Below are 24,781 nucleotides of genomic sequence, written 5' to 3'. Positions count from 1 at the left end.
TAAAGCATGAACATTTATATTTAATTTACATTTTGACAATTTGCACATAAATAACAATGTAAACCGGTATGTAAACATAAGATAGTTTGTTGTTCTAGCAAAGTAAAAAGCCAGTAACTTTGGTCAGTTTTAACTTTGAGTAGAGGAAAAAATAAAACCACTGTTGATTGTGGGCTCAACATTCACATGTAAGAGGCCTAAGGGGAAAGCCAGTCTGAAAGGAGAAGCCTCCAGCCACTGTGCAAGGATTTATAAAAATTCTCAGTCACAAGAAAGCACACAAAGAAGACATAAAAAAAGAGAACAAGTGGTAGAGAAGAGAAAGTATTTAGTGACAGTGCCAGAGAAGTAGGCTGTGTTTTACCTACAGTTAAGAGCTGTTGGTCAAACACTGATACAAACAAATTTGTCAGTCTTGTTTATATGCACAGATCAGTAAGGCTCTTGGGGTTCCCTGGGTTATCCTAAAATTTTTTGTTCTATTCTGCAGGTTGACATTAGTTGCCATGAACAAACTGCTGAGTCTATAAAATAGATTGATTAGTAAGAGAGCAGTATTTAGGAGGGAGGGAAAAGGAGAGAGAAAAACTGTGAAGGGATTAAATAATGGGATTTTTATTTCTGTGTTGAGTGTGACCTGGCAAAACAAAACTAAAGCTATCTTCAATAGAAAGTTTTAAAAAAATTAAAACAAGGAAAAAACTAAAACTCTCTCGGATCATCCTTAATAGTACAAAATGATTTGTTCAACTCTTTCTCTCTAGTTGTTATACAGTCCCACCTTTGCACCACGGTTCCAAGCTCTCTGGCAACTGCAGGGGAGTGTGCCCAAGCACAACGGTTAGATTGAGGTTATCGAGTGTTAAACAGATTTGATTTTTGATTTGTTTGTTTTTGCCCTTAGGAAACGTAGGTTCTTTTACATCGTTTGGCTCACAATTTAAGTGGTTATAAATATATATACACATGGTATACTGGTATAAATAGACTTATAAATATACATCATCCATTGCTACACCTTGAATGCCAACATGTCATCTTTGGACTTAGCACAATAAAAGAGAAACTGATAGACATCCTATCTTTTTGGAGCACGCTTGGTTTCTTCTCTAGAGTAGCAAATCATGAGATAAGACATCATTTCCTGCACTACTGGACACACTCAATGAGGTAATTGTTGTTGAACAACTTTGCAATGCCCTTTCATCTTCAATTAAATTAATAAAATGTAAAAACACAAATACTGAGGAAAACTGAGTTTTACAGAAAAAAATGAAATTGTTGCATTGGGGATAGGAATGTTCGTTACCCGCTTTTACCCTAAGACAACGAGAATACCCGTTTCTATTTTTGATTTTAGGTGTGGCCTGAGCCTGCCTACCTCAAATTCCTTCCTGGTAGAGCACCATATTTGTGCAATTTTGACTTAAAACAAACAAACAAACAACAAACCCCAAACCAAAACAACACCCAGACTCAAGCCTCCAAACCTCACACATACAAAACCACCCGTACTTTGGAAAAGTTTTGCAGTGGTTTTAAATGTGGCATTTTGTCTTTTTCACATTTTCAGATAATACTTTGGGATACAAAAGTCACGTGGCTGCTCGGAACAGTCACACGACTGGGGGAGTGGGCAGGGGAAGGGCCCCTGCTTTTTGGAGAGGGAAACAGGCTGGCACAGCCTTTTCTGGGTAAAATTGTGGCTAGGAGAAAAGAAACACTGAACTACCTACAGAAACATATACTACTCCTTTTCTTCTGAACAAGTTATTATTGGGTAATTCTGCACACATACCCCCAAGTTCAAACCATATGCTCTTAATGATTTAACAATCAACTGTCTAACTTTGGCAATAACAAAACCTCATTTTCAAACCACGATTATAGAGGGAAGTTGACAGAAGTAATATATTTGTTTGCTAAATCTTATGTACTTAAACAGATGTGCAGAAATTATCTACAAAGAATGGTCACAAGACAAAAACAGAACATTTATACTCAAATTACAAGGAATTTTTTCCAGTCATTGTAAACTTTTTTAATTATTGCTTTTTGAATGATAAATTGCATAATAAATTATGAAATATTATCATTGAAAAAATAATTATGGCTAGGCAATAGTCTTAGTAATGGGAAGGCTATGCAAACATATCCACACAAATATTCAAAATGCACAGGTTCAAATATATAGATGTGGGTGTAAATAAGTATATATAATATGTATATATATATATATAGTCTTTGCCTCATTTATGCCCTGAGATTTCAGTAACTTTGGAGTTCCTTCTTTATTCCAGAGAGGTGAGGGGAAACTGTCCGCTGTCAGGGGAGCCATGCAGAACTGGAAGTATGTACAAGCAATTTGCTACAAGCACCCCGACCATAAGGTCTTAAGTTAAAAAACGAAACAAAATGCAACACTTCTCATTTTCTGAAAAATCTTAAGGATCCATGGGTTCAGCTGTTTCTTGTTTGACCTTTATAGGTACCAGAGGTAGTGGGTGAGTGTGAGGCAGCTTCAGGAGGGACGGGTCTGATGAGTCATAGAGGTTACACCCTGAGGAGAGGAGTCCATTCCCCAAGTTTCTTTGCAAAGAACCTTTCAGGCCAGTTTCCTCTTTCTCTTTCCTAACCATGGCCAGAATTTCTTTCTCCACCACAGAGGTCACATCGATGTTGTCCCCCATGTCCTCGAGCCGGTCAGCATTGTCACTGATGTCAAACTTCTCAATTTCTTCATTGATTCGGTTCAGGTCATCCAAGGGCAGCCCGGCAGCTGGGGCCATGGGGCAGTTTCCCTTCAGGTGCACCTTGAGGCTGCAGAGGTGGATGTAGCTCTTGTGGCACTGGGCACACTTGTGGGGCCGCTCCCGGGTGTGTAGGCGCTTGTGGAGTTTCAGGTGCACAAACTGGGTGAACTTGGCAGGGCACACCTTGCACTGGTAGGGTTTCTCTCCAGAGTGGAGTCGTAGGTGGGTCTTGAGGTTGCTGGTGCTGCTAAAGCGCTTGTGGCAAACCTGGGGGGGGGGGCGGAGGGGGGAGGCAGAGAAGGGAGACAGGAAGACCAGAAGATTAAAAGTTGCCAATGGGAGGGGCAAGCTGGAAAACAAATTGCCAGCAACCTGGGAGGCAAGAAGGCCTCCCGGTGGCATCGATGGTGTGGCATTAGGCAAACAGTGTGATGTTGCCACACTGCACACGAAGTGGTGTTTGTTTTTCCTGCCGTCTTCCCACCCACTGGAAGCTGGCTGGGTCATCAGCTCAGCTTGTCAGCAGCTACAGGGCACCAGGAGGTCCCCGGTACCAACAGGCCATAGCAAAGCAGAATCCTGTGTTGGTTTAAACCCTGAGCTCTGTGACATGAGGCAACTCCATGTACGTTTTCCACAAAGGTCACAAGTGTTACCCCAAAAATACTGCCTACCTGGCATTCGTGTGGCTTTTCTCCCGTGTGTACCAGGTAGTGTTTCTGCAGGTGGGCGAGCTGAGTGAAGCCCTTGTTGCAAGTCTGGCATTTGAAAGGCCGTTCTCCACTGTGCACTCGGAGGTGGACCTGGGAAGAAGCCACAGGGGTTAGTTAGCTCTGCTCTCGAATCAGCTCCAGGACCTAATGCTTCCCCTCCCAGACTGGGGCATCTATGGTGCAAACCGTCTTAAAAAAGGCAACAAGACAAAGTCTTAACCAGAACACACAAAACCCCAATAATTTCAGAATGCTCTGCTTGGTTTGAACAAAAGGAACAAAAATCACAGGCTGGCATGGACCTTGTAGTTCAAACTCCAGTTTTACTCAGAGGAAATTCAAAAGAAAAAGAAGAACCTTATCTGAAGCCACACGGTTAGAAGTGGCAAAGGCAGAAGAGAGCCCATGCTGACTATACAAGGGTAAGTATGTGAGCACCCAGCTCCCAGCAGGCAACCTGACTGCTCTATCTTGAGGCCTACCTTCAGATTTGAGAGCTGGCCGAAAGTCTTGGCACAGACGTTGCATTCATACTTAATCTTGCCGTTCTGCTTCTTCAGCGGGTAGGGGAGTGTCTTATAGCCAGTCATGTTTCTTTTGTTTTTAATGAGATTCATGGCTTCATCGCTGCTGGGGGCCGTCATGGCTGCTGAGGTAGCTTTGGGTTGTACCACGTGCTCTGACGAGGCGGCTGTGCCCGCAGTGGGAGACCCACTTGTGGGGCTGCACGCCTTGTCCTTCATGCTGGCGGCGGCCCCGGTGAGGGAAAAGGCACTGTGGGGTGCTGGCACAAGCACCTCTCTGGGGTGTTCGGGCTGAAGCAGCCTCCGGGCTCCTTCAGAGGGCAGCGAACTCGGGAGAGAAGCTGGGTTGAGCATGGGGTGAGGCAGGCTGCCCCCACCGAGGAGGTTACCGTAGACGGGATACAGCCTCGGGAAGAGGCCGAAGTTGTTGATGTTGCTCATGGTGCTCAGGCCGTTACAATTCATGCCATACGGTGGTAAAAGAAACTTGGGGTAGTGAGCACTGTATGAGGGGATGAGAGCCGGTGGGAGGTGCGGGGGAGCGTAGCCAGGGTAAGAGCCCAGACCTTCGGTGCCGTAGGGCGTGTTCAAGTACCCGTAAGGGTCCCGGTGGTCACGGGGCTCGTGGGGGCCGGGAGCCAGCGGAGACACCGTGTTCCCCGGGCTGCTGTGGGGGCTGCAGCTTTTGAGGCTTTGGTCAGGGCTGCTTCTGGACGAGGGGCTTGGAGTTGCAGAGGACGGAATGGGGGAGTGGGTGATGTAAGTCGGTCTCTCCATCCCATAGGCCAGGGAAGCTTTCAGAAAGTCTTCTGGTAGCGGGGCTCGGATCGGGTAAACTACCCGAGGATAGAAGGGCATTTCGGGGCTCCCGTTTTTTCTGAAGTCGTCCATGTCCTTTCCTGAAGCGAGGGGTGAAATGTTGGCACAGCAGAAGTCCCTCCCTTTGGAGGGGTTGGAGTCTGATTTTAGGATCTCTTTCACACTGTATTCTCTCTTTGGGACACTCTTTGGGCAGAGTTCATTTTTCTCAGTGCTCTGTTGCTTTGGATTGCTCTGTGTTTGTGCTGAAATGAAGAAGAAAGGGCGATTATTCAGAGCGATAGAGAGAACTGAAGTGAAATTGCCAAAGTTGCTCTCTCTTTTTGAGAAAACCTGAGTACCAGCTGGCGACACAAGTTAGAGACACCTGGCCCCTCAACGCCCTCTCATTCTAGAGGTCTCTGCGCCACTCATTAAATTGCTGCTCCACTTCCTCCTCAGCAAAGAGGGGGCAGTGGCAGCATCTCTCTAATGAATTGTACCATTTGGATCATTTTGTTTCCACTCGTTAAAAACCTTATCATAGAAAAGTGCTGCTCAGGCTAGAACAGACAGCTTCCATTAAAATGGGGTGGAAAAATACCAGGGTGGGGTATGTGTGTCATATGTAATATAAAGTCATTCTGATGTTCACAGTTTACCTAAAGGAAATCGGCTCACCCTGCGAGCTAGATGTGAAAGATTAAGACTCATTTCAAGTAATAGACAGTCATCAATTTTCATGATTCTTGTTTAAATACAAATTTGATAAAACCCAGTTCAAACTGCCTATGCCAAATAGATCAGCAACGTGGATCCCAGCCCTTGCCCTCCATTTGCTGGCAACACAAGTATTTCACTAACACCTTGTCTCCCAGCAATGCTGTCCCCTGGAATCATGAGGCGTGACACAAGTCACCTCTGCCAAACCATAACAGGCACTTCCCGAGCCAGTTCAATTACTTAGAGCACCAAACAAAACAGAGGCAGCTAAGATGAAAGGATTTATTCAAAAGAAGGTATATTATTACTTGATAAATAGGCTCTTTGGTAATAGCAGCAACAGGGAGCAACCATTTCAGCTCATCCGTGCCATGGCCAGCCCTTTCCTCAAACACTCAGCACAAACACATTGCTTCTGTGTATGATGCCTTCAGGAAAATGCCTGTCAGAGCAGGGAAAACCAAGGACTCCCTGCTCAGCCTTCCCTGGAAATCAAAAGTAAAACCTCTGACTCTTAGTTTGGACGCTGGGCTTAGTGTGAATGCTGGTTGTGATAACTGGAAGGAAAGCACTCAAACTAGAGCACCTGCAGGAGAGTGGATAAGCAGTCCTCCCTGGGAGGGTGTGGCGTCTATGCCAGCTCTCACTCAGCACCAGAAGGAGACAGTTTGGGGAATCAGGCCAAGCTTTTGTAAAGCTCCATTGTCTGAAAAAATGTCTCTGCTTGATTTAACTGAGAAAGAACTCCAGGCTTGATATCTGATAGGTCTAGAAAAGAGGAGTTTGGAACTCCAGATTCTGAATGCGCCAAATCCATTCTCTGGGCTGACAGGCTTGAGGAATTTGATTCCAGTTTGAGAGCCCCTCAGAGAATGTTATCTCTTGCTAGCTGTTATCAGTTCCCCCTCCTTGGTGAGCCAGCAGCCCCAGAATAAACACAGAGGATGACACTATCAGCGAAGATGCTGATCAGGGGGCAGTGATGGAAAGCTTGTTAAGGGAGAGGGATTTCTGAAGCCCCTAAAAACCAAAATAAATATCACCTTATCAGGCCAATATCAGTCTTTCAGAGAGGCCCAGCAGGCAGGAAGTTCAAATTGTCACTTTTGTTTTTTAAAGCTAAAATGGTAAAGGAAGAGAGAGACAACTAAACTGGAAAACTGATAGGCAAGGCTTCTCACAGCCACAGGAAGGAACTTTTCAGAGGTGAAAAAATAAAAAGAATGATTTGGAGACCTCCACAGAGCCCTGACCCCCTCCACCAAAAATGTTACCCTAATAAAATGAAAGTACAGAAACTTGACCGTATGTATAACTTTCTGCCATTTGTAGTTGGCAAATTAAGATTTAAGTCTCACAAATTTTCTAGGAGCTTCAACAACTCCCTTGGTTCTAAAATTTAACAAATAAAAGCCTTAAACATATGAGTAGAAGCCATCCATAGCCCTGTCCCTCACGTTTAGTAATATGTTCTTATTAAGCACATGAATATAATTAGCTTATTGAACTAAACAAAGCAAATGTTTGGGCCAACAAATAGGTGGGAATTAAAGCCTTCCATATAAAGCACTTAGCACAGTGGCCAACATACAACAAATCCCCAACAGAGGTTTGCCATTTCTGATGCCTTCCGAAAGGAAAATAGATCCGTGTCGTATTTTAAAACAATATCCAGAAGGATAAGTTAGCCTCCCTAAGATGTTCTATAGGTGGGAATTACAGAGTTCACATACATATGAAAACACATTTGAAAAAATCATCCTTCCAATAGCAGCTGAGTAATCAGTGAAGCTGGTGTCATTTCTGACTCTCCCACTCAGCAGCAGTTTGAGTTAAGTTGAAAAAGAAAATCAAGATCTGTTTTTGTTCTTAAATCTTAAATGGCTGTAGGCGGACAGAGTCATTTCAAGAGTGAACTGCTTCTGAAGGCTCTGAATGGCTTAATTATGCCGACTCACATTTTCGATCTATAATAAGAACCCCCAAGACTACAAGAAAGAACCTAGAAGTTCTGCAGTAGGCAAAACAAAGCCTGTTTTCAACTGAAACTGAGAAAGCAGATTAACATTTAGAAGTCTATAATTTGGTCAACTGTTTTCTAGATGGGTTAGCTAGATAGAAAGGAAAAAAAAATACCAAAAAAAAAAAAAATTGAGGGAGGTAGGAGTTTACTAGTTCTTACTCTTTTTTAGTTTTTTTTTTTAATGCCATCTATAATTTGTGATGTTATGTTTCCTTACCTGTATGTTTCAAACCCCTTCTCCTCAAAAACTCTACCCACTGAGCCTTCACAGAGATTCTGGCACAGAACTCTATCGTGCTTTAAGCATGGAAACCCAACACAAGTCATTTGGAGACACAATCTACCTATTAGACGTGATGAAATAGTGGAAATTTTCCTGATCAGAGTCTCAATCACCAGTTGCCACACCTAAGACAACTGGTTTCACAATTGGCAGTAGGAGTCTTGTCTTCATGTGACTACTGGTTATTGTTAACGCTCATTTTTTATTTGTATATTGGACAATGCAAGGTACCTGAAAATATTAAACCACCTTTTATGGCAATTAAATAAAAGACCCTGGATAAATAAAAAGGGGCTGCTTGAGGGAACAAATGTGTCATTTCACAGTATACAGGAAAGCTCCTTCTGAACACAAAGAAGAACATGCATTTGAATTGTAAAATACCGTGCAAAGGCTTTCATTGAAGAATAAAAACATAAGGCCTTTAGAAAAATAGTTTTTGGTGGGAAGAGGGTGGGAGAAGTATGGTTGGTCCAAAGTCATTGGACTGAGTCTCTTCAAATGGAGTTATTGTTAAAAAAAAATTGAAGACTTTATCTGATTCCACAAAATGATTAAGCTCAAGAAATGAAAGGAGACCCTCAAAAGGAAGTGGCTCGGTAAGCTAATAAATTTAGGAGGGAGCAGCAAATCTTTCATGAGATGCCCAGCTGCAATACGGTTCCATGAAAATGCGACTGTGTGTCTTTTACCATCAACCCTTAGCACTGGGCCTACATATACAGATGAGGAAATATCCAAATGGCTCCTGGGATGCTCAGTACTAGGGATATGACAGAGTCCCAGGAGCCCTGAAAAGAGAAAGGAGGAAAAGAACCACCATTATGTTCATTATGCTCATTTTGGAAGCCAGTTTATTTCTAAACACTCCCAGATACTTTTCTGAATCTCAAAGTTGTATGGATGTGAGTGTGTATTACCTTATAGGATGATGAACACAAAAACTCACAGGATCAAACAATTGGTGGGCTGCTTATAAGGTGACCTTAAGGGGGAGATGCTTCAGGTTTTTATAGCCCCAGATCTTTAGAAAAGTGCAAATACACAAAGTCTTGAGCTCATGAGGGAGGCCAGGATATTGGTGTGGGATGAACACAAAATAGCCATAGTGTTGAACTACATATGACTTGAATAATATGTAATTGTTTGTTAATTAGTCCTAAAATTTAGCCAAAATTCTGATTTATGCTAAAATTAATATTTATTCCAAAGATAAAATGTGATCTGCAACAATTTAGCCTTCAGATAAAGTAAATGGGATAGCATATCATCAATTGCTGAGTCTGGGTAAAGGGTACATAGGAATTCATTGAATACTCTTGCAACTTTTCTTCAAGTATGAAATGATATCAAAACAAAAAAAATTAAAAAGAGCCAGCATTCTGTTTTAAGTTTTAAACCAAAAAGAGTTAATTTTTAAAATTACTATATAACTTTGCAGCTGAGGACACACAACCACAGTTATAACAGAATTTTATAGTAATTCCTCAGTCTTTCAGAGATCACTTGAGAATCACTAAAATGATATAGGCCTTTACAGAAAGACGTAAGACAGGAAATTTAACCAAATAAAAAAGTAAAAGCTTATAAACCTAAGGAACTGAGAATTTGTTAAGATAAAGTGATAGGTGGCTTCTGTAATACTGATTAGAGATCAGATAATTAGGTTTTACCATAAGGAAGGAAGTGAAGGTAGGAAATCTTTCTGCTGGTCTATTTAGAATAATATTTGAAAAATCTTGACTGAGAGTTTTTTCTAGAAACAATCTTATAACTTTCCACATCAGACTGTAAATTGATAACCCAATGTACTCCTCTATAATAATATTAATGCTATAATTTGCATAATCAGCCTGTCAGTCCAATCCCTTACTATATTCCTACTTGCCCTCTTTCGGATTAATTAAAATTAGAAACACATTTCTTCCTGTAACTTTCTGAATTAAACACTCAAAGCATCTCTTACATTTTTTAAAGTGATCAAGTTTCATAATAGGGAATAAGAACTGAAAAAAAAAAATTCCTCTTCCTTTTCCTAGTTTAAGCCACCTACTGTGGTCCAACAGAAGATGAAGCCATATAATTAAACAACATGTTATTAGCTCACAGGGGCAGAACTGACATTACTGGCATTTTTAATTTTTTTGTTTGTTCTGTAATCCACTTACTGAGATTCATCATTGTCAGCTCTCCAGGATAAGGGTAGTGAAGCCTTTCTGCAAAGTCCCGACAATACCACACAAGAAGTTCCTGGTTGGCAGGAATGGGCTTAATGGTGTAGAAGTAGACGTTCATCCCGTTCTGACAGGCAGCCAGGTTTTGCTCCCGGGCAGAATGTGCAGGATTCACATAGCGCATCCAGTTGCTTTTCTCCTCATTAAAGCCATCGATGAAGTGATGAAGCTCCCCCCTGGAATAGATCTGTCCGAAAGAGAAGATGGATGTGTCAAAGAAAGGCAGTTCCAAAGCAATGGAAAGCTTCCCCCAGCACCTCTAAGAATAAACACAGCAAGTACCATGTGGGATTTCTGGTCCCCTATTGCCTAGTTAGAAAAATAATCAGATTGGTTTAGCCAGAATAGTCTTGAATCAGCAGAAATACGGGCGGTTACAGGTGAGGCGCACTGTCAGTTACCTTTTCCATTTCAGTTTTACCGTCTTTTCATGTTCTCGGGGAAAAATAACCAAAGAAGGAAACACAAAATTTCATTTAAGGAGCTGCTTCAGACTGAGTAAGCCACCACAGAGTACTACTTTTGCTACCACAGTGAATGGCAAATGGGCGACAGCTACCAACTGCAGTTCCGATTATGCTGACTTTTAATGCTTTGAGTCACCTGGGTAGAAAGACCAGGATGACTGACTGCGTCAAACTGAGTATCTCAACTTTTTCTATGGCCTCAGTACTTGCCGTTTCCTACACCCCCGCCCAAGGCTTAAACTATGCAAACATCCTCCACCCCCAGCCCTCCAAGTCCTAAAGTAACACTTGTTCATATGAATACTTGGAACCTTGCCTTTTTGTGGAAACACTGGGTGGGGCAAAGGTGAACTTCACCTGCCATAACAAAGTGAGCACTGGGACAGACGCCAGCATTCGACAGTCTACTAAGAAGCCACTTTTCCTCTTGATAAACAAGTTCAGCCTTGCGCTAAGGCAAAGGCGGGGAGAGGGAGCCCTCTCATCTGAGAGGAGGCTGGCTAAAGCACCACACACACAGTCACGGGCATAAGTTTTTGGGAAAAGAACAGGAAGAAAGTATGTCATATCTTAAAGGCAAAGTATCACTAAGAATTCAAAACCTGCCCTATAGCCACGTTACTTCTGGCTAACAGATACACTCTGGCCACTGGGTGAAAAGGCAGAGGTAAGAACAGTAAAAATTTAAATATTCTTACTGAAACTATAAACAAACTCCTTATCCTTCCACAGAAAGTTTCTCTTTCTTTTTAGGAGGCGCCACCTTTTCTTCAGTCATAGGAAATTTCCTTGGACAATCAATACCTGGTTATCTGCAACTTGCAGTCTCTCCAAGTAGCAGGGCACTGGTTTGTAGCAGAAAGTTTGCTCTAACAGGCCAGCCAGTTGTTGCTCTACCCTTCCATACTGACTGTTAGTCCATAAATTGTTCTGTATGTTGCCCAAAGGTTATCAAAAGTAAAAAAAAGAGAACGCTGTCCCTTTAACGCAGGCAGTAAACACCAGAATCACTTTCTTTTAAGAGTAACTTCCTGTAAATTGTGAAGGGGGAAATACATGTGGCTTCATCAAAGCAACTTGTGAGAGCTTTTGCGGTGTGTTTTGTTAAGAGAAAATGGAACGAGGCTGGGTGAATTCTGCTATCAAGAGGGGTTTTCAAGTTTGTTTACTGTGATGTGCAAACTTCCAGGAACGTGGGGTTCCATCGCTCTTGTACTCTTCGCTGGGGCGGAAACTGCTTTCTAAAGCTATGGGTATGTTGCTTCCAGGCAGCCTTCCACGGACTACAGTTTACTGTATCCTCATTTTAAATCAGAAATGTCAATCCCATGAAGTCACACACATACACACCCACCAGAAAATAAAGTAATGCAAACAAAATGAACGGTGTTCCTTGTCACCTCACTACATTTCCATATATTATCAGGAAAATTAAAAACGTGCTGACTCATAGAACAGTTACAAGAAATAATGTCATTCGTTTCTCAATGTGTATGTCCCTTCTTTCCTTTGTGTAATTTGCATGAAACTTTTTCTTTCCCCACAACAGATGTTCATATTCCTGCCAGCAAAATCAGGATACTTTTAACAACATGTGGGAAGTTGTCTCCTACAATATCCTTTGCATGTGAAAGACGATTCAAATAAACCCTCTGAAAGAAAGCCTTTCAGTTACTTATGGTGAATCTTTAATGATAGTCATGGGAGGTTCTTAGGTGTTTCTTCCCCTTTTTTCAAAATGACCATATCTTAGGAAGTCTTATGCTGGGTCGTCTCAGTTTAGACCTTAAACTCCAACAACTTATAAACCTCTTTGACTTCACTTCTGTGAAGAATTTATTGGTAATAAAGGCAAAAATGCACTTACATTTTCCCCAGTAAAACTCAAGTAGTAACTATACTCTAAGCATGAGTAATTATTAAATAAAACCCGCAAGCACTCTATTCTCAGTAAATATATTACTGTCCTCTTTTGCTTGGAAAACACCAATACAGATTTCCACAGACACAAAACTTCCTGGGTTAGAAAAATATATATCTATTGTTCCTTAGGAACAGCTTCTGACAGAGTCTCCAGCAGAAGTCTTTATGATACTTTATCACAAAAGACATAAGGGTTCTAGGCAAAAATATTGGTCAAGGAATGGATAATACCATTTTTATTCTTACCATGCAACAATTTCTTAAATTCAAAAAATTCAAAATAACTTCCCCATTAGTCATGTATAATTTTTGTAGGTATAAAAGTGACTTTTATTTTAAATTTAGTAAGCATGTTATTATTCTCTAAGTGAGGAAACTGAATATCCCAAAGAGATCTGTACTGGGAAGTGGCAAAACAATCAGACTTTACTCACTCCTAATACAGGGTATTTTTTTTTCAAGAATTATTTCTAATTAACTCTCTCCTGGGGTCTTTTCTAACCCTGATATTCCAGAGGAAATTTTATTGGCCACTCCTTTTCACTGGATGTCATAGGACAGCTTATCACCTCACATGACTGTAAAAGCACTTTCCTTTTGCTATGGTAGTAATCTACATATTGTCAAATCCAATAGTTTTATGGTGCAGACTTATTTAAATAGGACTAGTCCAATCCTTTATGCCCTAGCCCTATCTTCCAACCATCTTTCCTTAATGGCATTTATTTTCAGACAATATACTTATGATAACTCTTCCATTCAATTAAAGTTAACTCAGCAAGAAATCAAGAAAGGGTGAAATCTAAGGCTTGGTGACTCATTACTACTTCCTTGCAGAGAAATGCAAATGAACTACCCTTGAAGCAAGCAACAAACTGTTTCCTTTCATCACAAAGCTCTGAGTTGCAAAAATTAAGATTCACATAGCCCATATTCCATCACTAACCACCGACAAGCTATGTTCCCAGAGTCAAACATTTCACAGGTTTCATCACATTTGCTCAGATTTCCCTGTGTCCATGGGGCTCCTAAATTCTTGTGGGTGAGCCCCAGCATTTCTTAGCACAGGTTGAAGAAGGAAGTGACCCAGCTCTTCCAGCCCCCCCTTTTTTCCCTAATACTTAATCAGTCTGGAAAAATTTTCCTTACTTACTCGCCAAAAGTATTTCCTGTTTGCATTCTTGGGTACTGTATCGCTGGTGTAGATTTCACCAATTAGGGGTCCAAAACGTGTTCCCTTTGGTATGTATTCTTTGCTCACCACTCCAATAACCTAAAAGGAATACAACATATGAAACAATTAAACTGTGAAGTGTTAGCCAACCTCTTCATTTCAATAGGTTGAATTTTCATGTGATAATACAACCATCAGTCACAAAACTGTGATATGGAGAGTGGATATTAATGGTCCCAAATAATTAATAACAAGCTTCAACTTCAGGGACAACCCCCTTAAACTGCAAAATCCTAAGAAAACACTTAACCAAGTATTAAAACAGTCTCGAGGATTAATCTCTGGTGACTGAGAGTCCTCTATTTTTATTTTTCACTCTAGTAGAACAGAGAGGCTAGCCATTCTGTTTTAGAATGAGAATTAGATACTGCAGATTTGACCATTTCAGCCTGCTCCTAATTTCCCATTTCTCCTTCTCCCTCTAACCATCAACACAGTGTGCTTGAGGGAAATAAAATAGTTGTAACCTCAGAAACCAAAATAATGTTCTTTGGTTCTTCCACAAAGGCCTAGGAACCAGAAACCAAACACATTATGTTTTTTTTTTCATTCCAGATGAGGTTTTTTCGTAGCTTATAAATTCTCTTTAAAAGAAGAAAGATCTTTCAAGTAACTTTGTTCTTTTCTAGCATCTTCTATTCAAGAGTAGTCAAAAGTCTTCCTTTGAAATGGAATTTATACTGAGAAGAGCTATAGGTTCTAAGGGGGGGGGGTGTTCTAAAATCTGAGAAAATGACCTTTTCAGACTGAATGTATCACACATTTTGACTTTAGGGCCTTGCTAAAGAAACATGCTAAGGATGCCAGTTTCTCCTTGATCATAAATTTCTCGAGGAGGGTAAAAAGAAAAATCACCAACCATCTGGAAACAACTCATCACTATTCAAAAGAACTATGCGAATAGTTCTTTACAGCATTTTACAGTTACAGGTTTGTTTTGGTTCACTTTCTCATTTTTAATTTTTTCTCCTTCAAAACAGCCTGCAAGTTACTTACTGAATATTTTTCTAAAATGGGTTTAAAAGTTTTTAAAGTTTTGAGGAGACAGTGATAATATTTATTTTCAGTTCTTATTATCCCTGGTAGTTCCTGTGTCTGTGTCTTCCCTAAATGGCAGACTCAACTAGGAGAATCAAAAAATGTTCACAGGTTGTCACCAATGTAAGATTTGGGTTATTTTATCACTAATTCCTTATTAAATCTCATCAAGAATTTAAACTCCTGCTTAAATGAATAAGGAATAAGCACATCTGCTTAGTTATGACAAACCGGTCTTTCTCATGTAAGTTCCTATCAGCCAATGACTTTTTAAAAAACAATTTAGTATTTTATGTATAAGCCAACAGAGCATAACAGATTGTAAAAAGAGAAAAAAAAAGAAAATTTCCTCTACCTAACACTGAAACAAGGTTGGTGGGCTAGCATGTTATTTTTGGTCCTTTATGAATCTCGGCAGAGAGTTGAAAAAAGCAGATGTTCATTTCATCCTCCTCCTCTGCCTTCATTTACATCTATCTGCCCTTTCAATAACAGTTCATCATTATTGGTATTTGTTGAGCAGAAAACTATCGGGAAAAGAGTATCTCAGAGCAATCTTGAAATAAAAATATATACATAAAGCTTAAGCAGACTCACTTATTCAAAGGCTTATCATTTAGTATATATTACTGAACTGAATTAATCTGGAAAATTCATGGAGTTGACTTTGATGACGCATATCATTTGGCATTCATACTTGAGTGCTTATTCCATAATATTAAAATGACAAACAGGAAAAACAAATAATGCCATTTGTTGGTCAGCCAATAATTAGCAGTTGATATTTTCGACATATCCACTTTAAAGCAGTAATTTTAAGAAAGGCATGCAACTGGTTCATCAGCTTGTGTTTTAAATTACAGTCTCTTGCAGACAGTGTCTTGGGAGTCAGAGCTTGATTACCAACAAGCAGCATTACATTAAGGTCAGGATTTTTTTTCCTCCAAATTGCCATTCTTTCACTAGTATGAGCCTCTTAGTTCTCAGCTATCAATCTTCACTAAGAAAACACACATCTTCTCAAGGGCCAAAAAAGATGTCAATTAGAATCATGTTCTAAAAGAACTTAGAGAGGACATAAACCACACAAGAAATATTTGAGCACAAAGATGGGCAAGTCAGTGGGGAAGATATAAAGCAGCATTAGAAGTGGTTCTGGCCCTTTATTTATATTTATTTATATTGGACTTCACAGGTCCAATTCAGCTGGTAAGACATGAGAACAATTCAGAAAAGAGAAGGTCTGTGGTGGAAGAGAGGGCTATGTAAATCCTTTAGCCATAAACAAAAGAGCCTGAATATTAGATTATCTTTAGGAGTGAGACAAAAACCTAATATTTTATATTCCCATCATACAAAGAGCTATGGAGTACATTAAACCCACACATACAGATAAATATATAAACATAAAATCATGGCATTTCGAGGTTTGAAGGAATCTTGTGGTTTATATGCCACTTACACCAATTCCCAGTCCAGCACTCTTAAAACAATAAAAGACTTCATCCCAAAACTATGTCTGAGACATTATTCAAAGAGGACTTAAAGTTGCAATTCTAAGAGTAAGGTGCTTGTCACAGGTAACTTTGCAGGGGGGATAAGAATCTATGTTATTTTTCATAGGACATGAAAGATTAAGCCATAGTTCTCCCTCTGGCCCTGGAAAGATCTGGAAGTATTTTCTATCTTGGCCAGCCCATCGCTTAAAACATTGTATATTTGGAGCAAGCTAATGTTACAGAGGAACCTGGAATGTGCCTTGAATTTCACAGTGCTAAAAAGACCAATTAGGAATCTGTTCACCTAAAGCAGGAAGGAAACCCTGGAACTGACCAGGGTCCTAAAGAATTACTGCTGGGGACAAGCTACTGTGTGCCTTCTATAAACCTATCAATGAGAGGACATGGCTTCACCACCTCCCTGCTTCCTGAGCCCCACGGAAGCCCTCTGCGCCGTGCTTTATGTGCACAGCCGACCCTTCTGCACCTGGGCAGCTCTGTCTCTGTCAGTGGTCTCAGTTACAGAGCACACTCTGACAGGGGCGCATTTTAGGCAAAAAAAAACCCAAAAACAAAAAAACAACGAAAAAGCAAACAAGATTCCTCAAGCTCATTTTAATTTTTACAAAATAAAGATTTTACGGCTTAGGAGGGGTTGAATGGGGGCACTGAATTAAAGTCCGGTAGCAAGGAGAATGCACACACAATATGTGTTATATATGTATGTGCGTGTGTATATATATATATATATATTTAAATATAAATTTCTCCTCTAGGCAATATGCAGATTTTAAAAAACCACGGTAGTGGGTTTTAAGCACAAACTTCATCCAGGTCTAAATGTGGTATGAACATCCTCATCCCAAATTACATTAAGATCATTTTAATTACTAGCTGTCTGTCCCCCTCCCTACCCCATAAAATGGCTCATTCAATTAAAATTCCATTTTATTCATAAGGATATTTGCATTGAAATATCTATAACACTATAGTGGACTGAGGTCTTCAACCTGTAATGCATCCTCATTTTTTTAAAGGGGAGGAGTAAATGGAGATGTTTTTGAAAGTTTCCTCCTTAATTATCTTTATAGTAAAGGAAATGTGGTAATGCCATAGAACATCATCTTCCAAATAAAAGGCATTATGAAGAAGAGGGAATTGCATGTTATGGCAGGATACCTTTTATAGATGACTTGAGTTAATAATGGACTTCAATCAAAATGGACACTTAGTGAGTCCCCTCAATCAGGCTGATGTTTATTCACCCAAGACTTTGGGAGACCATACTCAGAAGCTTAGCACCTCCTGAACACAAACAAACTCAGCTGAGAGCAGAGGCTGTTACAGGTGACTGCTTCTAAAATATAAATGTCTAAATTGACCTGTCTTTATTCAAGTATTCATAGAAGATTATTTCAGGAGCACAAGGGAAAATCCCCATGAAAGAATAACCTATCAGTTTAAAAGTTTTTAAAGTTTTGAATAGTTTGTCTACCTTTGTTTAGTTCTGGAAATAGGAAGTAAGAACAGCCTCGTTAAAAGTGCAGAACGATTCTAAACCAAATCTAAAAATGAGGTTCAAGATCAGAAATATAGTCTGTATGTTTTGCTTTTAAACCAAAAAAAAAAAAATGCTGACACATAACACAAATTCATAATGAAAAATGGTATAGTTTTTTTTTAAAAAAAATCCCCAGTATGTCATCAGAATAGTGGATAATGAAACATCTGCTATTTAAGGAAGGGCAAGATAAATTGGTCAGATAAAAACTATATATAAAAAGGCTTTTTTTTTTCCCCCTATTTCCATGGGACTTGAAAGGCTAACCAAAAAATGATAATGTAAACATTTCATCAGTCCTAAATGTTTCTGCTCTGGAACTGGTTTGTAGCTATCATGCCCTCAATGGCTCAATTCCACCACCTTCTTTCACCACCTAAAGGGAGCTGTCCCCATTCCCAAAGTTCAAAAAGGAGGGACTGAGAAACAGCAAAAAACAGGTACAAATTCCAGAGTAAGCTTAAGACAGTATTGCATAAGTTTGTTTGCTGGTTGCTTTTATGATTATACTATCATATTCAAGAGTTGCAGTTAAAGAAAATATGGGAAAATAGGTAAGAGAATCCTGACCTCCTAGGTTAGTTTCGAAGTAACTTCTTTTTGGTAGCTTAACATACTGAAATAGGGAGTTATACTTCAGGGAAAAAAAAAAAAACAGGGCTAATAAAAGATCAGTATGAAATATGTTAAGATGATAAATAAAACCACAGTGACACCAAGAGGGGCCAGTGTAGTACAGTAAAAAAGCACAGGCTAGGGAAGTCAGGAGAACTTCCCTCTTAAGTGCTGGGTTTGGCTCTAACTGAATTGCCTTCGGGTAAGTAACTATCTTTCTCAACCTTGGGCCAAGGTTCAGATATAAGAGCATTATTTGACTTAGAAGGACGGAAATAAAACAAAAACAAAAACAAAAGTTAAGAGCTGAGCTGACAAGAACATTATAGAATGAAAAACAAAGATGACCCATGGAATCGAGATCTTTATTTCAGTCCCAATGGGCTGGACAGGGCAACACAGCACAAATTAACCCTGGGAACAGACTAATATTTGATCAAATCTGATGTGGGAAAAACAACATACTACACCTTAAATACCCAAACAAATCCTACATTGAGCCACAGGCCACATATTAAGAGACTTTCTATTGAGACGACCATTACTTTCAATGAAGGGTAGAATTAAGGCCAACCTCTGGGGTTAAATATTTGGTAACATTAATGTACAACTACAATTTAAATTTTACTCTTTACAAAATCTGCCTCCACTCTCCCAACAGCAAAAAAGGTTGAGCTTTAATGAAACCCAAAGCAGAGTTGCTCGATTTAATTTTATACAGCTGTGTCTGCCCCTCACCAAACACACTGCACTCAGACACACAAACAGGAAGGAGATAAAGCTTTTTCCCCAAACATACCCCGACTCCTACAAATGCTGTTCTTAGGGAAGGGGAAGGGGGAAAGTGATTTGACATGGCTATAGGAAACAGTTCCAGCAGCACACTCTGAATTCCCACAGCAAATGATCCCCTTTTCACTACTTTCTGAAGGAGGAATAGAATTGACAGTGATCTGTGGTGGCGGTGGTGGGAAGTCAGTTAGGGGGTTGATCTGTTCAACTCGACCCAGCAGTAGTCCACTCACTGGGGAGAGCAGCTGTAGCAGCCGAATTCTCAAAACAAGGAGCTGTTCTGCAAGTTATTTCACAGCTAAACACCACGCCTGGCTGTAATAGTTATATAAAAGGGTAGACACAAATCAGCTGCTGATTCCAAGTTCGGGTTTCCAGCCCCTTTGAAACAACAAAGAGTGTACCCACTTCAGAGGCCACAAAGTGCAGCCCGGCCAGAGCAAAGGAACTGCGGCAGATAAACAGTGGTTAGCTCTTAAGTCACGATGACAGAGGACACTTTTACATGACCCTCTTCTCAGTTTATACCATCACTTCAGTTCATGAGCACGTCAGGGTTTTGAGAATAATTTTAGAAACCCAGCTAATAAAGCTGGCTCATTAAAAAGAATAAAGCTGCTTATGACCAAAGAGAAGCAAGAGAAATATTAAAAATTCCATTTCTAAAAAAAAATTTCTCCCCCAAAATTGAGATTCTTGGCCAGAGGGTCCAGAGCAGCCAGCAGCAGCTTTCTCTAAAGCTCCTGACAATCTCACCCACCCCGTGCACAAGCAGACTTTTTCAAGGTGTCAGTTTGCCAAAAGATTTAACTGGTTCCTAATTAGAATGGAACAGTTGAGGGCTGGAAGGAACAAGAAGGAATTGGCTTAGGAAAGAGAAAGCAAGGAAGTGAAGTGAATGATTATTTACTGATATAGATTCTCACAGCTCTATGGGGCCTCAAGGGTAAGCAGGGAGATTTGGTGCCAATCTTCGGCCAAAAAGTCAGAGGCTTACCTCTTTGCTATTTGTGGCAGATTTGAAAAGCAGATTCCTTGGCAAAGATGCCTCTGCCTGCACCGAAGTCCCTCCATCGGCACTAGAATCCCAGGGGTGGTCGTTCACGATGTATGTACATTTCTCTTCAAACTCGGCTTCTGTCCACAGAGTCATATCCACGTCCTCCATGTCCATTTTCATGGTCCCCTCGGTCCCCTCCGCCAACCCTTGAAATCTCACAGCGTTGGAGCTACACTTTGGGGCAGCCTGGAAGAGAAGGGAAAGGCCTTTAATCCCCATTGTCCTGCCGTTTCTGTGGCTCCCTCTGAAAGGCTATGACTAATACAGTAGTCTGAAGTCTTTAAAAGCAGATGCAGAATGCTTGGTGCAGTTGAGTAAGAGCCAAAAAGCCGTATAAAGTAGACTGCCTTGAAGAAGTAGGGTTTTGAAATGCTACTCTTCGTTAAAAAAAATAAAAAAGAGAGGGAGAAAAGAATATAGTAACCTCATTGGGAGAAAAAGGAAAAACAAAACACCTCCGAACAATCCCTAGCTTTACCTGGCACAGCAGAAAAAGGCTGTGGGCACTCAGACCTATAGCCAAGAACGTCTGGGGTCATGGCCGCTAGACCCTCAGTGCTGTGGAAAAGCTGCCTCAGAAAAGTGTCACAAACAAGGAGAGGAAGAGGAAGGAGCTCTGTCTGCCTCTGAATGAAGCTAAAAATGGAAAGCGCGTGTGGTGCAGGAGCGGAACCCAGCCTGCCTTTTCCAAATGGGGAAGCCTGAACTTTCCCACCAGCTCCCAACACAAAACAACTTTCAAAACAACCTGCCCCCCCTTTACTGCGCTCTCTTTCATCCTCTCACATGGGACTGAAGTGGTCGCATCCTGCCAGCATCACTAGATGCTCGTGGAAAAATGGGTGAAGGGGGAAACACCCTGCAGTTTCTTGGGACTTGTGGGCATCTCACGCCAAATTGAAAAAGCCAAAAACAAAACGTAAAACTGTTGAATGCAAGTCCCTGGAGAGAATTCCTTTAGGAGCCCTCGGCCACAAATAGCACTTTCCATTTAAATCTGAAAGTATACCAATTCCCAGAAGTCACTGACGTGCTACACTTTACTGTAACTAAAGTTATAACAAATACAGAAAACTCAGAGGACAAGCTCTGCTTCCACTTGTAAATTGAAAAGGATATTCCTGCAAATCCTCCCTCACATTCAGTGCTTTTCAAAGAGAAAAAAAGGCAAACGACTGCTTCAATGTTTTCCCATATTGGATAACAACTAGGAAATTAGATAGCATTTCAATTGTAAGAACCTAGGGTTGCTAAAATGTAAAGATAACACTGTGAAAGTATTCAAGGTGGCTTTTATAGTCTTCTGATTCTTCCCTAAATATGATGCTTTAAAAAAGTCCTTTAGTTAAGATCGAATCAAAACTGCCTATTTCTATTTATTTCCAACATGCACAGTCATCATGCCAAAAAAAGTTCAAAAAACAAAACTTAAGAATTAAAACCAACACGGAATATTTGCTTTGAGTGGGCAGGAACCACTACTGAAATTTCAATGAATTGACAACTCTGCCTAGAACTGAAAGGGTTAATGATTCATAAGGAAAAAGTCGTATAAATGTTTGACAGCAGAAGCGCGCTAAGGCAGAAGCATTTCTTGTTTCTACGGCGACTACGCTGGCAAAAAAAAAAAAAAAAGTTTTCAGAGCAATTTCAGAATAAAGAAAATCAAGTTCCTTACCAAGGTCGTACCCACAAGTTTTTCCGAGCAAAAATCCAACATCTGAGATAAGTCTCGCTCATGTCTACACAGTCGACATTTCTCCCGCGTCCCCTCGCCGGGCCGGGCAGGACTGACGCGCACCTCGGCGGCCCCTGCGTTCGTGCGGCCGCCCGGGCGCCGAGAGCGGGCTCGGGACAGGTGCTGCGCGCTGCTCCTGCCTCCGCGACACTGGAGGGCCGAGTGTCACGGCAGCACTTTCAGTCTGCGCTAACCAGCCCGGTGGCTCCTTTCCCCTCCCTGCTGCAGATTTCCTATTAGCCAGCCACTCGTCTGATTCACCCTACCAGCTGCCTGAAGTGGGGGCGTGGCCGCACCTGGACTCGGCGGACCCGCGGCGCGCCGGAGGCTTTCCCCCCAGACTGCGAGCGCCCAGAGCTTCCTCTCCTCGCGTGTGAATTTCAACATTTACTTGGAAGCTTTCTGCTTCCCTTTGAAGGCACTAAATCTCAACGTTTCCTTGGGTTGTATTGTATTCTAAATACTCCAGACTGCCCTCCTTTCTGCTGCGATTTAATGAGGGGTGCGCATTCCTTAAAGAAACCTTGAAAACTACCAAAAAATTTTGTAGTTCCTCAGCTCAAATTCCCAGCTACAGAGCATACAAACTATTTCTTGAAGAGAACAAATTCGATTTTTTTTGGCACTTAATTTAATCAAACGTAGCTGCCCAGCGCTCAAGGTATTGCTTATAAAATACCTGTTTTCCAAAACAGTTTGTAAGATGCCATTTCTCCTGCTAAATACTGTACATTCAAATTTGGAAAACTAACTTCCTTCTTCCAGATATTTAGCAAATAGGGAAATGGGGAAAAGTTACAGCCCTACATATTGAAATTTCTTTGCCTTTCCTCTCCTCCCCAAATTCACAGCCAGACTCCAGGGGAGTGTGTAAATAAAATGTACAGCATTAACCATTTCACAGTTAAGGAGAATATTGAACCGATTGGACAGAGGCAGTAATTAGTGGGTTCTGAGCCCCGACAGGCTTTTCCTCTAGTCCCAGTCAGTCCTCTGCTGAAGGAAGGACATCCTGTGATGATGGCATACAATGTCCTGTTTGTTTATTATTAAGAGCGTGGACCTTGCATTCCTGCTTCTCATTACAAAACAAACCAGATGCTTTACTTCCTTCAATGGTCTTGTGCCTTCAGCAAGGAATTCTCTAATTCAGAGAAACAATGATGCAAAGGGTCCATTTATAGCAGGCACCCCATTACAATGACTATTTAGCTCACTGAAATGCAAGTCTCGAACTTTTCCTGCTCACATCATATCTGTACTTGTTTTTAAAATCATCTTTCCTTCTACCTTAGGCTGCAATGTCTTTTCAAACATTTTAAATACACACGTGCACATGTCCACACACACACCCACATACACACACCCAGTCCCAACCTAATGACACCAACTTAGTCATACATTGAAGTGAGTATTTGAGTATTTGTTTACAGGAAGAAACCAGACAAAGAAAAGAAAAAAAAAGAAAGAAAGAAAAACCCAAAACTCACTCACTCCCATAAAAACGTGTTCATTTTTTAAAATTACTTTTCCCTCTTTTAGGAAATTTTCTAGAATTTGGGGGGGGGGAGGAGGCAGGCAAAAGACTGTTTGTCAGGAATGGTATTTGTACCATTCCTCCCTCCACAATCTCTATAGTACAAAACAATAAAATTCCCACTAAGAGACTTCACACATACTCCCGGCTTGCTGCCCAGTCCACCTGCTATTACATGTTACGCCAGAGGGGACGCTAGCACCAAGAGGAAACAGGACTTTTAGATGTCAGAAGGGCTAGGGGTATAAAACTGAATGAACGACTCTCAGTAAACTCCAAGATGATAATTAAACAAGAGAAATCCAGCCTTCTTGAGAGGGTTTGTTAAGTGATGCTGAGTCAGCGCCACAATGGACGTTTTGAAAAACAATGTAGTCATACCAAAGGCTGGCCTGCTGTTCCAACAGTCTCACTTGCAGATGTTGTAGAGTATTTCACTTCCCTTTTAGAATCAAAATCTCTTCTTAGGCCACATATACCACGTAAGTGCTCGTGAGTCAACCACGGTGGAGTAAGGGATTAGCGAAAAGTTTGATATCTGGGGAGGAAAGAGGGCTATTTTTAAGCCAAATATTTACTTTAATGACTGGAAGATGCCAGTGAATCAACTCACTGTTAATTAATATCAGCCCGCACTCACCTTCAGAGGTGGTGAATTGTGCTCAAGTCTAGGGAGGGCGCAAACTTCAAATACCAGTGTGGGGCTTAGCCAGGCAACCCTAAAATTAGTTCCAGGTGTTCCAGCTGAGCCGGACAGGGCCACAAGTGGAAGTTTAAGGAGAATAAATTTTGAGACAGAGTGTGGGGAATACAAAATCTTTCAAATGTTTGCTTCTCATCTCAAAGTCTCAAAATAAGACAATTAAAAATTGCAAACCAACCTGATTACAATTAAAGAGATCAAAGATAGGCAATAATGTAGTTGAAAAAGAAACTTGAAAAAAGAATAAAGGAAAGGAAATATGCCCCATTACAAGAGAAAAGAAATTCATATAATAATATTTAGATACTGTCCAGCAAAAAATGTTAAGGGGGAAGAACTCTTTAAGTTAAATGTTAAGGGAGCTGCCTTTCTGAACTTCCTTCCATCTAGAAGGCCAAGCATCGCATATTTAGAATGCAGCCCAAAGCTGGGAGACATTGGCATTGGTGCAGCTGTGCAGAAAGAGCTAGCTGAGGCTGCCACTGTCTGGACTCTCAAGTCTCAAAATGTTTGTTTCTAAGTAAAATCTTAATGCATTTTTAGTCATGATATTATTTCCCTCT

At 40.8% G+C, this 24,781-nt stretch overlaps 1 protein-coding gene across 2 annotated transcripts; it reads right to left on the bottom strand.

The window, feature by feature from the left end:
- PRDM1 (PR/SET domain 1) lies at positions 1–22,419 on the bottom strand. Of its 2 annotated transcripts, none has more exons than XM_058307207.2 (7): positions 21,919–22,419; positions 20,178–20,426; positions 13,595–13,714; positions 9,986–10,238; positions 3,949–5,054; positions 3,428–3,556; positions 1–3,020 (listed from the first exon to the last, which is right to left on the bottom strand). In XM_058307207.2, the coding sequence occupies exons 1-7, from the start codon at positions 21,958–21,960 to the stop codon at positions 2,445–2,447; spliced, it is 2,475 nt and encodes an 824-aa protein (XP_058163190.1). In that variant the 5' UTR covers positions 21,961–22,419; the 3' UTR covers positions 1–2,444. The 2 variants fall into 2 exon arrangements, with proteins under 2 accessions (XP_058163190.1, XP_058163191.1); XM_058307208.2 differs by lacking the exon at positions 21,919–22,419 and adding an exon at positions 20,719–20,800.
- Positions 22,420–24,781: the final 2,362 nt, after the last annotated feature.

Source organism: Dasypus novemcinctus, chromosome 11 (assembly GCF_030445035.2).
Source record: "Dasypus novemcinctus isolate mDasNov1 chromosome 11, mDasNov1.1.hap2, whole genome shotgun sequence".
Taxonomy (NCBI): domain Eukaryota; kingdom Metazoa; phylum Chordata; class Mammalia; order Cingulata; family Dasypodidae; genus Dasypus; species Dasypus novemcinctus.
Note: the sequence above shows the minus strand (reverse complement) of the source record. Positions and strands in the feature narration are given on the sequence as shown.